Genomic DNA, 15,294 nt, shown 5'->3' with positions numbered 1-15,294 from the left:
TAAGAAAATAAACTGTGCTGCCACTGACGGTGAATTTCGGTCAAACGTGGTAATTTAAGTGTGGTGGATTTTTATTGAGGATTTTCAGTGGAGAGTTAAGAAAATGAACTAATCAAGGCACGAACTAATAAGAAATAGAAATGCATAAAATAAAATAAAGTTGTGTAAAAAAGTAAAGCAAATAAAATAAAATAAAATGAAATAAAATTAAAATTAAAAAAAGTTGTGACAGCTCGATTTGATACTGCCTTAGAATAAGAAGAAAAACGCGAAGAAATTATTCCCGATTTTGGGGAAAAATATAAAATTTCATATTTTCGTCTAAACAAAATTTGCTTTTTTATAGTATATTCGTAATAAAATCAAATAATACAAAGCAAAATACCTTTTTAAGAAAACAAAATGTGCATACAGAAAAAGGTTAAATAAAATGAACGGGAGCCACGAAAAGAAAAACATAGACTGAAAATAAAATAAAATTAAATTAAATAAAAATAAATTAATATAATATAATTTAAATGCAATAGAAATAAAAAAGTTAAGAAAAGTAAAATAAATTAAAATAACAGAACCATACAAAATAAAGTAAAACCAAACTAAAAAAATAAATTGATAGACAAAATAAAAAAAACATGAAGAAAACAACAAATAATGCATAAAATAAAATAAACTGCAATCAAAAACTGAGGCCAAATATCATAGAATAAAACAAAAGAACAAAATAAAATTGACTAAATATAAACTAGATAAATATGTTCGTAAAATCAGAGAAACTAATAAATAGAACGAAAACAAATTTAAATTATATAAAAAAACTAAACTAAATTAAATTGGAATACGTTATTTTTTTTATTTGGGCGGCGTGGTGTAAAAGTTTTATTCATCATTGGTGTAGTTGCCGCCACAGTAATAATCCCTAAGCTATGTAAGTCTGTATGCCCATAAATCGTTGTCGTCGTTGTTAATTTAATTACATGGCTCAACAAAATTTGGTCGTATTTTATCTCAAAAACGGGGCTTACCTTATAGATCTTCTGATGCAGATTTGAAATGCATTTACAAACTTTTTCTAGAACGTCCAGTTTTTGCGAAAAAAAACCGTTGAAGTGTCGATGAAATGGTAAAAAATAAAAAAATAAATTTAATAGAATTTGGACGTAGTTGTTTCAGAAGAAAAAACCCCCGTGTTATTGGAAATCCAATTCGTCTCATGGATTCTACCTCATGTCGATGATTTGATTTGAAATGAGTGAAAAATTAAATACAAACTCAGTTCTTCAATACCATGCACTTGTTTTCCCACAAATACGAAAATCTCAATCTGTAAATTTATTTTAAAAGCAAAGTGATTTCATAAACGAATCAGCATTGAAAAATCAATATCCCAGATTCATCATTAGCCAGTCTTTTGTCTCCTAACACTTTCCGCGGTCTGGAATGAAATCCTCTTAACACTGTTTTTGTGGATCGCAGTATCATCGCTTTTTAAGGTCCAGAAATAAGTAGTCAGCAAGCATGTGGAGGTTTGATTTCCTATTATACCGATCCTCTATAGCGGCTACGTCCTTATTCTTCGCTGGTGCTTTTGAGAGTGAAGAATGATGAGTAGTAGAAATGAGTGCCCACATTACAATGGAGTCTTAACTTACAACTTAATGCTACAAGGAAAGTCTACCCAAATAATACAGTATTCCATCACGATTTGCGCGACTATAGTCAAAAGAGATTGATCCATTCAATCCACGACGATCCAGAGCCGGACGACAACAGTGAACATGATGACATGTTCGCCAAAGCCAAAGCAAATATCGACGCAGAGAGATTAAAGTGGCAACAGCGATACAACGAACGATATCAATAACCGCATCGGTATCAGTAAGGCGAGTCCGTGATAATCACCGCAGTTCCGGCAGCTACTGGAGAATCTCATAAGGGACCGTATGTCGTCACAAAGGCATTCGACCATGACCGGTGTATTGTAGAGGATTTCCCAGACGCACCCGTAATGCAGCGAAGGTACTGCAGCATAAAATCCAGGGATCAAATGAGGCGGTAGTGTCAACTCGCTCCAGAACATGAGCACGAAAGTGACGGAAGTGTAGCAAATGACTCACCGAGGCCGGTCTATGGAAGTCAGGAGAAGCCGAACATTTCTGCTTTTGAATAGATCAGTTTTCTTTTAACTTTTTACCGATTCATACCGTATGCCTATTTAGACTCAGTTAGTCTAGACTTAATTTACGTAACGTAACCTCATATATTGCCCAACGAAATACCTTTTTGTTCTGGAATTTTTTGATATGGCTTATAGGCGGGACAGTGACGACCAGCTGAAAAGGAAAATACAAAGACAAACTATTTTCGCTTCTGGCTAAGTTGACGTATTGAGGAATCATTGACGTCGATATTCACATTTAATTTCGTAGATCCTCCGATTGTAGTTTTTTACTTGCTAAGATGGCAGTCTTCTGGTTCATAAATGACCTACGTTCGGTGCAGTTCTTATACAGTAGGCTCTCGTATACGCTCGCACTTCTGGCCGTTGAGTGAGCTCACTTTCGAAATGCGAATAGTTTTATTTATACATACATATATGTATATCAAGTGCCCACTGTATTAGTTGCTCATTCATACTGTTTTCAGCATTCATTCATACACTGGTGGTACTGATTGCATCCTTTTTGTTGTTGTTCTTTCTCAATGAAAAAATTTATCTGAACTCATTTGAAATGAGCTCTTAAAGATTTTAATGAAATTCTTGCAAGTAGTTGCTCTTTGGAATTCGTTGTGGATTGTTGAAAACTTTTAATTGAAATTAATTTTAGCAAAAAACTTGTTCAATGTTAAATTTTTGATAAAAAAAAAAAAAATGAATTCGCTAAGCTTTTCAAATTGTCTCGTCTTGGTAATTAGTGTTGTAACGGTAATTTTTGTGCATTACGCCGCAGCCAATAAATACAATGTATCCCTTGGGCAAATGGATAGATGCAAGGAATTGACGCTACGTAATACCGGATATGCATATATACACTTCTTTCACATACAACATATGAACAACAACAAAGTAGCAGCAAACGAGAGTCTACACTTGAAATTCTATGTACTGGCCGCCATGGACGCGCATATCCTATTGGCGACCAATGATAAGCCGCGGAGCAGGGATCACGTCTACGAAGTGGGTGCGTGCACATTTTAAACGAATATTTAGTTTAAAGAAAAAATATGCCAAAAAATTCACGAATATATTTCTTATCAGTTATTGGCGCCGGACAAAATTCCTTCTCGGCCATACGTAGCCGGATGGGTTCGCAACGCGTTTCCACAAGTACGGAAGCGCAGATTTTATCGATCTACGATCCGACGCCCATTGAAATTATACAAACAAAGGGTATGTACGTATGTATGTGCAATTGTGTGTGTATTTATTCGCATGAAGAAGGGGCATTGTTTAAATGCTCTTAAACAAAACAACAAAGCAAAAACAAAAAAAAAAGCGTCTGATAAGTAAATTCAGAGCTGCTCTCGAAATGAACACATCCATATATTTATGCATTATATATTTTTATAAAGTTGTTTTCGTAATTATGTACCGCAGATGGCACACTTTCGGTTTACATAACCGGCTATAAAAAGGAACCACTTCTGAATTACACAGATCCCGCACCTTTAGAAATCAACTACCTCAGTTTTAGTTCCTTTGGGGGTGCTTCGGCGAAATGGTTCTACGATTGCCAATTCGATGGTTTCGGTAAGTTACTCAAAAAAAATGTATAGACGAAGTTTGTTTTGAAATGGTTTTCATTACTTTTTACAGCCGAAGAAATGGAAGAGAGTGTGCACGTGCTCGATCCATTTCACTCTTTACTCGCTAATCTGACCAAAGCATCGGCGAATGAGTCAGTGCCTACGGCTCTCAAGTCTGTGGACTTCACCTTTCAATTAAAATCGGTTGCCTACAATCATGAAAAGTCGATATTACAAACACGTCTGCAGTTAACACTGGTGAGTAGTGTTGGCGGCAGAAACAAAAAAATGATCGGGTAGTGTTATTCAGTAATGAACTTGAGAGGCATGTGTACATACATACCTGGGTACATTAAGGCGGTTCAAAATGAAGAATACCGAAAATAAAGAGACTGGCATTTTTTCTTGAAATCGGTTGATATTTAACCATGCTGCCAGGGATTTGAGGTTTTCTGTATATTTTACATTTTCGTAGAATTTCTATAGAATCGTTTAAAATAGAAATCTGTTTTCATCGAATACGAATATTTACATTCAGAAATCTTCAAAAAATTCAATTACGATACATATTTATTTAACTTATAAATTTTACTAATCACTTTTTCATACCCTATAATATAACTTTTATACATACAAGTTACGAAAGAAAGATCATAAAATTTTAAAGTTAAATATGCATCATTGCACCTATTTAATCTTTTGAAATGAAATATTCTATTCGATCAAAAAATATTACTTTTTAATGATTTTATTGCAATTCTACGAAAAAATTAATTTTTCCTGTAAAATATATGGAAAACTTCAAAGCCCCGGCGGCGCGGCAAAATCTTAACCGATTTCAAAACAAAAAATACAGGTGTACTTAATTTCGACATTCTTCAGTATGGAAAAAATTGATTTTTCTGTGGGTTTTTGGACCACCCTAAAGTATATATGTTTCTTTCTTCTTTTTTTGGCGCTGTAACCGCCTAAGCGATTTTGGCCGAGTTCAGCAAAGCACGCCAGTCGTTTCTCCTCTGTGCCAACTGACGCCAATTGGAAACGCCAAGTGAAGCCAAGTCCTTCTCCACCTGATCTTTCCATCGCAGTGGGGGCCTCCCTCTTCCTCTGCTACCACCAGCGGTTTCCGAGTTGAATACTTTCAGAGCTGGAGCGTCGGTGTCCATTCGAACGACATGGCCAAGCCAGCGGAGCCGCTGTATTTTAATTCGCTGCACTATGTCTATGTCGTTGTAAAGCTCATACAGCTCATCGTTCCATCGTCTGCGGTACTCGCCGTCGCCAACGCGTAAAGGACCGTAAATCTTCCGCAAAATCTTTCTCTCAAACACCCCAAGAGCCGCCTCATCGGATGTTGTCATTGTCCATGCTTCTGCGCCATATACCAGCACGGGCATGATGAGTGACTTATAGAGCGCGGTTTTCGTACGTCGAGAGAGGACTTTACTCCTGAATTGCCTACTCAGTCCAAAGTAGCATTTGTTGGCAAGAGTGATTCTACGTTGGATTTCAATGCTGACATTATTATCGGTGTTAATGCTGGTTCCCAAGTAAACGAAATTCTCTACTTTCTCGAAATTGTAACTGTCAACAGTGACGTGGGTGCCAAGGCGCGAATGTGCTGACTGTTTGTTTGATGACAGGAGATACTTCGTCTTGTCCTCGTTTACCACCAGACCCATGCGCTTTGCTTCCCTATCCAACTTGGAAAAAGCAGAACAGACTTCGCGGTTTTTGTTACCGATGATGTCGATGTCATCGGCATAAGCCAGCAATTGCACGCTCTTGTAGTAAATTGTTCCTGAGCGGTTCAGTTCTGCAGCTCTTATTATCTTCTCCAACATCAGATTAAAGAAGTCACATGAAAGGGAGTCGCCCTGTCTGAAACCCCGTTTTGTGGCGAACGGCTTGGAGAGGTCGTTTCCAATTCTGACGGAGCTGGTGGTATTGCTCAACGTCATTTTACACAGCCGTATGAGTTTTGAGGGGATGCCAAATTCAGACATAGCGGCGTATAGGCAACTCCTTTTAGTGCTGTCAAAAGCGGCTTTAAAGTCGACAAATAGGTGGTGAGTGTCGATCCTTTTCTCGCGGGTCTTTTCCAAGATTTGGCGTATTGTGAATACCTGGTCTATGGTGGATTTGCCAGGTCTAAAGCCACACTGATAAGGCCCAATCAGTTCATTGACGGTGGGCTTCAGTCTTTCACACAATACGCTCGATAAGACCTTGTAACCTATGCTTAGAAGGCTGATCCCGCGGTAGTTGGCGCGAATGGCGGGGTCACCTTTCTTGTGGATTGGGCAGAGCACACTTAAATTCCAGTCGTCGGGCATGCGTTCATCTGACCATATTCTGCACAAGAGTTGATGCATGCACCTTATCAACTCCTCGCCGCCGTACTTGAATAGCTCAGCTGGCAGGCTGTCAGCTCCAGCGGCTTTGTTGTTTTTCAGCCGCGTTATTGCTATACGTACCTCGTCATAGTCAGGCGGTGGAACGTCGACTCCGTCATCATCGACTGCGGGCTCGGGTTCTTCTTCTCCACAACTTTCTGTGCTGCTGCCATTTAGTAGGGCGGAAAAGTGTTCCCTCCATAATTTAAGTACGCTCTGGACATCAGTTACTAGGTCGCCATTATTGTTCTTACAGGAGTGCGCCCCGGTCTTTAAACCTTCCGTAAGTCGCCTAACTCTCTGGTAAAATTTTCGGGCATTCCTCCTGTCGGCCAGCATTTCAAGCTATTCGCACTCACGTATTTCTGCCTCTCTCTTCTTGTTGCGGCAAATACGTCTCGCTTCCCTCTTCAGATCCCTATAGCGGTCCCACATAGCGCGCGTTGCGCCCGATCGCAGCGTGGCCCTGTAGGCGGCATCTTTTTTCTCTGCAGCTTCCTGACACTCCTCATCGTACCAGTTGTTCTTTCGGGCTCGCTGAAATCCGACTACTTCTTCGGCGGCGGTACTTAATGAGCGGGAAATGTGGTTCCACTGCTCGCATATGTCTGTTTGTTGAAGAGTGCTCTCTGAGAGCAGGTGTGAGAGTCGAGTAGCGAAAGCGCTGGCTGTCTGTTGTGATTGCAGCTTTTCGACGTTAAGCTTTCCTTGCATATTTGGGCGCACATTTTTTGCTGCACATAGGCGGGTGCGTATCTTGGCTGCAACAAGATAGTGGTCCGAGTCGATGTTTGGGCCTCGGAGTGTGCGTACGTCTAAAACACTGGAAGCGTGCCTTCCGTCTATCACAACATGATCGATTTGGTTTCTCGTTTTTCGATCCGGAGACAGCCAGGTAGCTTGATGGATCTTTTTATGCTTGAACCTAGTACTGCATACTACCATGTTTCGGGCCCCGGCGAAGTCGATCAGCCTCAATCCGTTGTCGGACGTTTCGTCGTGGAGGCTGAATTTTCCGACGGTGGTTCCAAAGATCCCTTCTTTGCCCACCCTGGCATTGAAGTCGCCAAGCACGATTTTGATATCATGACGGGGGCAGCGCTCGTACGTGCGCTCCAAGCGCTCATAGAAGAGATCCTTGGATGTCTCATCCTTCTCTTCCGTCGGGGCATGGGCGCAGATGAGCGAGATGTTGAAGAATCTCGCTTTGATGCGGATTGTGGCTAGACGCTCGTCCACCGGGGTGAACGACAGTACTCGGCGACGGAGTCTCTCTCCCACCACAAATCCAACTCCGAATTTGCGCTCCTTTACATGGCAGCTGTAGTAGACGTCGCAAGGCCCCAGACATTCTTTGCCTTGCCCCGTCCAACGCATTTCTTGGATGGCGGTGATGTCAGCTTTTGTCCTTACGAGGACATCAACCAGCCGGGCAGAGGCACCTTCCCCATTAAGGGTCCGGACATTCCAGGTGCATGCCCTCAAATCGTAGTCCTTTAAACATTTGCCGTGGTCGTCATCATAAGGGGGGGTCTCATCCGAGGCTTTGCCTTGCTTCTTCACTGGAAGTGGTTTTTACGTGGCGTGTCCCAAGCCCAGCGCACAACCCATTGCTGGGACGGGGGTGGTTTCGCAACCAAATACACGTTTATATAGCGAGCCGCTTGCTCCAAGCAGACACCCGCTTGCAGCCGCACCTACTGGTGAACAGACGCTGCAGACTTCAGTGAGCCCTTAAACCGAATAAGTCAGAGTGGCCCCACCGAAGCTCCCTCTCTTTCTGCCGTGACCCAAGGCTCCACTCGGATTGGTTACCGCATCTCGCACATGGGTTGCTCACGTTGCCCAGAGTGCGCGAACGAGGACGCAAGAGTCGGGATTGAGTATAGCCATGCAACTGTAACTGCATACCCAGCGCAATGACTATACCCCATTGCACTCCAAAGTATATATGTACTTATGAACTTTTTAAGAGTTGAAAAATGTGGAAAAAATGCTAACAATTTCTAATTAAAATCGACAGTGCAAATATCTATTTTTTTAAAAGAAAGAAAAATATGTTTAAATAAAAAAAAATTCAAAGGTATATATGTATGTATTTAATTTTTTTTTAATTTAACCAGGAACTTAGAACAAAAGGTATGATCGGAACTAAATGTCGTTCTTGTAGTTTGGTTTCCAAGTACCCTTCAACACCAAAACCGAAATGAGAAAAAAACTATAGAGAACGTTCTTAATGGGAACTACATTTATCAGAACAAAACCCTGTGGAACATTCCCAAAGAGAACAAAATGCTAGTAATATTTTCGAGAACATTTCCAAGAGAACAGAACAAGGAAATAAACTCTAAGGAACTTTCTATCGAGGAACAAGGAGAACGAAACGGGAACAGATCTTCTCTGAACTATTCGCGAAGAAAGGAATCGAAAACAAAGCGTTTCTCATAGCGTTCATTAGTTTGAAATGTTTGAATATTAAAATTAATAAAAAATAACTGAAAGTTAACTATGCAAATAAAGTCCAGCGAAAGATTTAAGACACGAACTTTTCTTGCACAGAACATCCATAAATGGACATAAATGGACAGCTCACCCTAATAATAAACGACCTGGAAGTTGATATGATCCAGCTGTCCTCTGGCTTTGGATTAAGAAAAGTGATTTTCACTCAAACGATTTTTCATCCCAAAACGTAGATGCTCCTCACATCCTTAACGTAAAGTTCTCAAAACGTTTGTTCTCAAACACAACGTTCCCTAGACCTTTGTTTTTATGCTATCCTCCTTTAAAATGTTCTCGATACTTTCGTTCTCATTAGAAAAGTTCCCGAGTTTATTTTATTTTATTTTTTTTTATTTTAATTTCAATTTCATTTTTTATTATTTGATTTGATTTGATTTGATGTTATTTTATTTTATTTTATTTGATTTTATTTGATTTTATTTTATTTTATTTTATTTTATTTTATTTTATTTTATTTTATTTGATTTGATTTGATTTGATTTGATTTGATTTGATTTTATTTTATTTTATTTTATTTGAAATGTTTTTTTAATTTAATTGGTAATTAACGAATATGAAATTTTACTTTTTAAAATTTTGCTTTCTTTCCTTGCTCAATTATACACCACTACCACTTCATATGCAGTATTGGCAGGACCCCCGTCTGGCGTGGAATGCGGAAGAAAATGGAATACCAGCCGTGTGCTTCAGCAGCAGAAATGCACCTGCGGGAATATGGCAGCCGGATTTAATACTGCTTAAGTAAGTTAATGGAATTGCAAACAAAACTGCGTTTGGAATTTCGAAATGTAAGATTTTTATCTTTTTCTCTCTCCCCTGCACACCACTCACAGTGCCGCTCACAACATCGACGACACCCAACATGAACCCGACATCGGTTTGGTGGTTTATGCCAATGGCAACTTGACAATGCTTAATACAAATGCAGAATTCACCACATGGTGTGTTGACACGAAACGCAATTGGCCACATGAACGTCTAAATTGTGGACTAATACTGGGCCTAAAATCTTTCTCGCCACTCACCCACGAGCCCATCACTTTGGCTTACGACAGCTCATTGCCACTGCCATTGGAGCCTTTTAATATGCTAAGCGAGTGGCATTTCAGACAGATAAGCTTATCGGTGATAGCCACCGCCGATAACAATACGGATCGTTATGGTACGCAGGCCATTGCGCAGACCATGAATGGCGATATATCGCTGGAGTTTGTGATCGAAAGGAATGGCAGTTTCTATAAGAATGTCTTCATGATGCCGCTAGTGGGTAGGGTTTATTAAAATTTTAAACACAAACACTTTTTTAAGCAAATTTTTGTTTGTTTTTTCTTTTTCTTGTAGCCTCTGAAACGCTCATCGTGTTATCTTTTCTATTGCGCGGCTATCGTCGCGGTGGGCTGATCCTTGCGGTGTTCTTCGTAATTTCGCTGGGTATGATGTTTGTCACGAAGCATGCGCCCACGGCTTATATACCAAATATGCGTGAGTTGTTTTCCTTGTTTTTTTTAAGTAGTTTAGTTAAATTATTTTTATTTTACTTTCCAGTGCATGCATATAGACACGTCATGCGAACTGCAACTTTCTGCTACTTGCTGCATGTGGCACTAATGTGGCTGGAACTGTATCCGCCGAAGGCGAAACCCATGGACTGGATGATGACGCTGATTAATCTATCAGCTCTGAGGTTATTGCTCTGCCTGCGAGTGACTGATGTAGGTTTTCAAGAGTTTGTTTTTGGGGTATTCAAGTTTGGAAAATGCTTATGAAAGCTACACATAAAAACTTCAAGGGATTACAACTTGCAGCCTTAAAATTTAAAGCTTGATTATTTGCTAGGAAAAACTTTTCTAATGAATCCTTATCAGCGAAAGTTCGTGGCAGAAGTTTTCTTTATTCTGATAGAGACCCTCTTCCTTCCCGCATTAGCACTGAAAAATTTGGTTTTATACAAGTAGTTTCATGTGATTTTTTTGGTAAACATTTTGCTTAAGTACTTTATAAAAAGTTTATGCTAATTCTAAGCTTTCGCGCGAAAGCTTCCTTTTCCAAACTGAGTGTACGTCTTTCTATACTAGTGTGTGACTTTCATCAGAAAATCAAACAATTTAGCGGATTGTGTGAACACGTGGCGAAAGCTTATTCTGTGTAGGAAAGTAATATCTAGTGTTTGAAAGCTAACATAAAAGCTTTGTTGTCTTAAATAAGCTTATAATCTTATAGACGAGAGATTTTTTCATTAGGTTTTGTAATCATGGTACGAAAAAAAGTCGGAGTAAACCATCACGCTTGGCCATCATAGCTGTAAAAGCACGCAAGATTTGTACAAAAAAAAAATATTCAGATTTTTTAATTCTTTCTTTTATCTTTCAGTGCGATGAATTCGTAAGACTACAAACGCATCCCTGGCGCGAGTTGGCCAAGATAATCAACAATTGCTGCTTTATCGTCGTCAGTACTTTATTTATAGTCATCGATATTCTGCTGTTGCCGAGCTTCTAAAATCACACCTCACACAGCAGTTTTAGATAATACATATACTTGTTGCCAACTACTCAAAATTTACTTATTAATATGTACGCCCAAAAGCTGTGAAGTCAAAAGCAAAAAAACTTAATATTTTTTTTATCGAAAAAAGTTCACTTAGCATTTTATTCTTGTTGTTGTTACAGTACAAAGAAAATCATTTAATAAATACAAAATGTGTATGTTAGCATATGTATGTATGTATGTATGAAATAATATTCTCGTCAACATTTTAACTGGCATACTTCAAATTCCACTCTCCCACATTCCTCAGCTGCGCCACTTTGGGCATTCAATGACGCAATGTTGTATTTTTTGGGGGGTAACATTCATGAGCTTTTCTGCCATCGTGAACTTAATTTCTGCTTTGCCATAGTGAATATTTTATTTAAACAATTAATATTTATGTAGTTAAATACATTTCAAATAGAAATTAATGCAAATGGTGAAGTGAATTTTTCTCCATTTTTCCTTCACTCTGTCAAAACTGTCTCCCGTACTTTATCCTCGTGCTTGCATCGTGCGGCTGCTCACTGTCGTTCTTGTTGTTGTTCTTGATTGTTCTTGCTGCTGTTGTTGTTATTATAACATTGTTGTATTATTTTTATTGTTCTTGTTGTCAACACATTTACATATAATGTAAATCCATCAATGATAGAAAATCCATTGTAGTTGTAAAGTACTCGTAAGAAGAATTCCCTTCAAGGGCTGAAAAAATATTATTTAGATCCTTAGATCCTTGAAAATCCTAGTAAACCATTTAATGACTACCAAAACAAAAAAATATCGAAGTTTTTAAAGCGTCGGCCACCGCCGGGCGGACCTGCGCTGAATTATAAAATATTTAAGCCATAATTCCATACGTCCTTGTAAAACACAAATTCTTCAATCCCTGCTGACTTGCCTTCATTTTCTTTTACTTCTTATTTTTGTTTTATTTTTTAGTTTATTTTCTGTTTTGTTTTTCTTCACTTGCTGCCCATTTAATGTCCGTAATGTCCGTAACCACTGATACCTCCAATATGTCCGTAGCTACTAATACCTCCAATGTGTCCATAACTAATTGCTGGTGCGGCGGCGTACGAGATCGCAGGAGCGGCATATTTGATGGCTGGTGCGGCGTACGAGATGGCCGGTGCAGCGTAGGAAATGGCTGGTGCAGGCGCAGCGTAAGAAATGGCGGGAGCGGCGTACTTGACTACTGGAGCCGCTACGGCAACTGGAGCGGGAGCGGCGACCTTAACGACGGCTGGAGCGGCGTGCTGGATGACCTATTAAACGGGGAGAGAATGCGAGTAGGATATTAAAAGATACATAAGTATGTATGTATAAATATTAGGTTCTTTCCCGTACGCAACGCGGGATCCCGCGGATGCCCAAAACAGCCCAGAAATCATTCCCATACTCAACAAAATGGGTAATAGACTGTGAAAATTGCAAAGTACCGTAAGTGTAAGTGTCTTCTTCTTCCTGCCTGAAACAGCCTAGACTTTTTCTCCGGGTAAAAATGGAAAAAGTGTCAAAGTGCATATCAGCTGTTTTGTGTTTACATGTTGCCTGCATATACTGTAGATTTATTTTCAATCTTCGTATACTTAAAATCAAATTTGTGAAACCAAAATTCTATTTCCTAGTGTTTCCGTTTAAGTGACAAAAACAAAAACAACGTGAATCAGCTGTTTCTTAAATTCTGGGCATGAAATGTGGTTTTTTTGTTCCCGTACTTCGGGACTTTGTTCCAAAACTGTTTTTAACTTATGTAGAAAATTTTTTGAGATGATTAGTCTTTGAAAAGTTAACAGGAAAAGAAACATTTTTTTGGGAAAAAATTTATGTATGTATGTAAAATTTGATTTTTTATAAAATACTGAAAAAAAAATAAATCCTATTAAGTGTTAGGGAACAAAGTTTATTAAAATCTGTAAAAATCTTCAAGGAAAAGTTAAAAAAACCATAGGTGACTAAAAAGTTTTTGAACTAGAAGTAAGTACAATGAACAAGTTTTTGGCAGCAAATCACAAAAACTAAATTAGGTTTCGAGCTCAAAATTTACTGAAATTTTCGTTCAAAATTTGTTTGAAATTGAAATCCATCTTTAGATGGAAAAAAACTTTAAAAAATAAAAAAATAGGAAATAGATTGAGTTCAAAATTTGCTGAAACTTTCGTCCGAAATTTGTTGGAAAAAGAATTGCATCTTTAGATATAAATTTAAAAAAATCTCTCTCAAAAAAAAATTTGTTCCACAAAAAATTATATACGAAATATAGGTATCCATCTACAAAATACCAAATTAATAGTGCGCATTTTAACAATTAAGGAAATATAGAATCTATAAAATTGTAAAGACCAAAACTTAGTAAAATCTTCACAGGTACGTTAAAAAGATAACTTGAAAATTTTTACAAGAAAAGTTGAAAAAAAATATGAGATAAAATTTGCGAAATCAAAATTGAGTGCAGCTTGTACAAAAAATAATAATTTAGTAAAGTTTTTTAAAAGAAAATTAGATTACACGCTACCTTGCATAAGTTTCTTAAAATTAAATTTTCGACTAGATGTCGTCGGCTGAGTGGGAGAGCGCCTTACTCCGGCTGCCGCTTCAAAAACGCCCTATCTCAAAGCAAATTTAAAATATCGGTATCTGAGTTATGTTATTTTCGAACCATTCGCCGTCGTTTAAAATTTTCACCGCTAAGAGTTCAACACGTATTTAAAATATGCCAAAATAAGGATATACTCAACTGGGACGCTGGGGCAACGCTTATTTCAGAATAATTAAAAAATTTCGCAAACTCACTCCTTTCCTTCACTGAATTTTCATACCCTTTGTCTGCTTCAAATTACACTCACTAACACTGTCACAGCGGTTTGCACATCCTTCTAATTTCTCAAAACAAAAAAAACGTGTTTCTCCACCACAATCCCCCAAACTCACCTGACTGAAGGTGGAATAACTAGTGGCGGCCGGTGCTGCCTTCACAACAGCTGGCGCAGCGACAACAGCGGGGGCAGCATAGGCCTTGACGACCGGCGCTGGAGCATAGCTGATGGCCGGTGCTGCGTAACTAATAGCCGGAGCAGCGTGTGCGTAGCTGAGCGCTGGCGCCGCATACGATTCATGGCCCAAACCACCCAAACCCAAATATCCAGGAGCAGCGGTAGCAGCTGCGATCAAGCTGAGCAGGATCTAGTGTAACACAACGGAAAGGACACATTGAATTTAGAATATGCAAAGGATAATGAAACACAAGCACTAATCTGATTCTTCATTGCAACACAGCACACGCGCTATCCTCACCAGATATTTCATGTTGTAGTAGTGACGCGTCTCTTGGCGGAGGATTTAAAAACGTTTATTGCGAACTCTTTCACGCACGTTTACTAATTGCACGCACAGACTTCGATTAGTAGTCGATTGGTTGGTGGAAAAGTCAACTGTGATTTCTATGCTGACAAGCAGTTACTTTTATAGTTCAACGCGTTCGATCGTAAATTAGAAAAATCATTCGAAGAGCGCAAAAACACAACAAAATGCGCATTCTTGTGCGAATTGCACGCAGAACTAAAAGCAAACAAAAATAAAAATAAAAAAATACTGGCAAATAAGAGCGCATAAAAACGCACAATCAAAAGAAAAAAAAAGCAAGTTGATTGCAATCGGCTAGACGCTGCGAATGCGCGCCGCAAACGAAAGACTCAAAGCGCGAACTTGCGTCGTCGACTGTGGCAAGTTGCAGTGGCAGAAACGATTCTGGATAAGTCAAATGCTTTTGCCTGAGATGCTGCAGATGTTAGCATTGCATTGGCTAGTTGTTGTTCATAGCTGTTCATTTGGCAATGCGTGCAGTCGCCAAGTTGGAAGCTCGAATTGTAGCAACGCGTCACCGACAATGGTCTGGCCGCAGATCGAGGCTTGGCGTCTCACAAATCTATTAAACGCGTTGGCTGCGGCGGTGGTGGCGCTGGCGGCAAGTAGAAAAAAGAGCGAATGAGATTTTTTGTTACTTGGTCAGCAAAGTTTTGGAGACATTTTTTTTTTAATTGGTTTTTTGCTTTATTGGATGCGATATTTAGTTGATTAAAAGAGCTTCCCGAGTTAACTGGCG

General features: G+C 39.0%; 2 protein-coding genes across 2 annotated transcripts; one reads left to right on the top strand and one right to left on the bottom strand.

Annotated features, from left to right (window-relative positions):
• Positions 1-2,754: 2,754 nt before the first annotated feature.
• On the top strand, positions 2,755-11,332 carry LOC118744287 (neuronal acetylcholine receptor subunit non-alpha-3). The gene is made up of 9 exons (XM_036477189.1): positions 2,755-3,179; positions 3,257-3,388; positions 3,596-3,748; positions 3,815-4,002; positions 9,289-9,404; positions 9,497-9,930; positions 10,005-10,145; positions 10,209-10,375; positions 11,034-11,332. Exons 1-9 carry the CDS (start codon positions 2,870-2,872, stop codon positions 11,160-11,162), a joined length of 1,770 nt encoding a protein of 589 aa, XP_036333082.1. The 5' UTR covers positions 2,755-2,869; the 3' UTR covers positions 11,163-11,332.
• Positions 11,333-12,169: 837 nt separating this feature from the next.
• On the bottom strand, positions 12,170-14,498 carry LOC118745209 (cuticle protein 16.5). Its single transcript, XM_036478735.1, has 4 exons — positions 14,487-14,498; positions 14,124-14,375; positions 12,247-12,457; positions 12,170-12,201 (listed from the first exon to the last, which is right to left on the bottom strand). The coding sequence occupies exons 1-4, from the start codon at positions 14,496-14,498 to the stop codon at positions 12,170-12,172; spliced, it is 507 nt and encodes a 168-aa protein (XP_036334628.1).
• Between the last annotated feature and the right edge of the window lie 796 nt (positions 14,499-15,294).

Source organism: Rhagoletis pomonella, unplaced genomic scaffold, assembly GCF_013731165.1.
Source record: "Rhagoletis pomonella isolate Grant_MI unplaced genomic scaffold, Rhpom_1.0 Rhpom_scaffold_00008, whole genome shotgun sequence".
NCBI lineage: Eukaryota > Metazoa > Arthropoda > Insecta > Diptera > Tephritidae > Rhagoletis > Rhagoletis pomonella.
Note: the sequence above shows the minus strand (reverse complement) of the source record. Positions and strands in the feature narration are given on the sequence as shown.

What these genes read in the sequence shown, in the direction of transcription:
- LOC118744287 (XM_036477189.1), top strand. Translation starts at nt 2,870, where the DNA reads ATGAATTCGCTAAGCTTTTCAAATTGTCTCGTCTTGGTAATTAGTGTT. An exon ending in CCGGATTTAATACTGCTTAA is followed by an intron (nt 9,405 to 9,496) that starts GTAAGTTAATGG and finishes CACCACTCACAG; the next exon opens with TGCCGCTCACAACATCGACG. An exon ending in TCTGCCTGCGAGTGACTGAT is followed by an intron (nt 10,376 to 11,033) that starts GTAGGTTTTCAA and finishes TTTATCTTTCAG; the next exon opens with TGCGATGAATTCGTAAGACT.
- LOC118745209 (XM_036478735.1), bottom strand. An exon ending in GTTATTCCACCTTCAGTCAG is followed by an intron (nt 12,458 to 14,123) that starts GTGAGTTTGGGG and finishes CCCGTTTAATAG; the next exon opens with GTCATCCAGCACGCCGCTCC. An exon ending in CGCCGCCGCACCAGCAATTA is followed by an intron (nt 12,202 to 12,246) that starts GTTATGGACACA and finishes GACATATTGGAG; the next exon opens with GTATCAGTGGTTACGGACAT.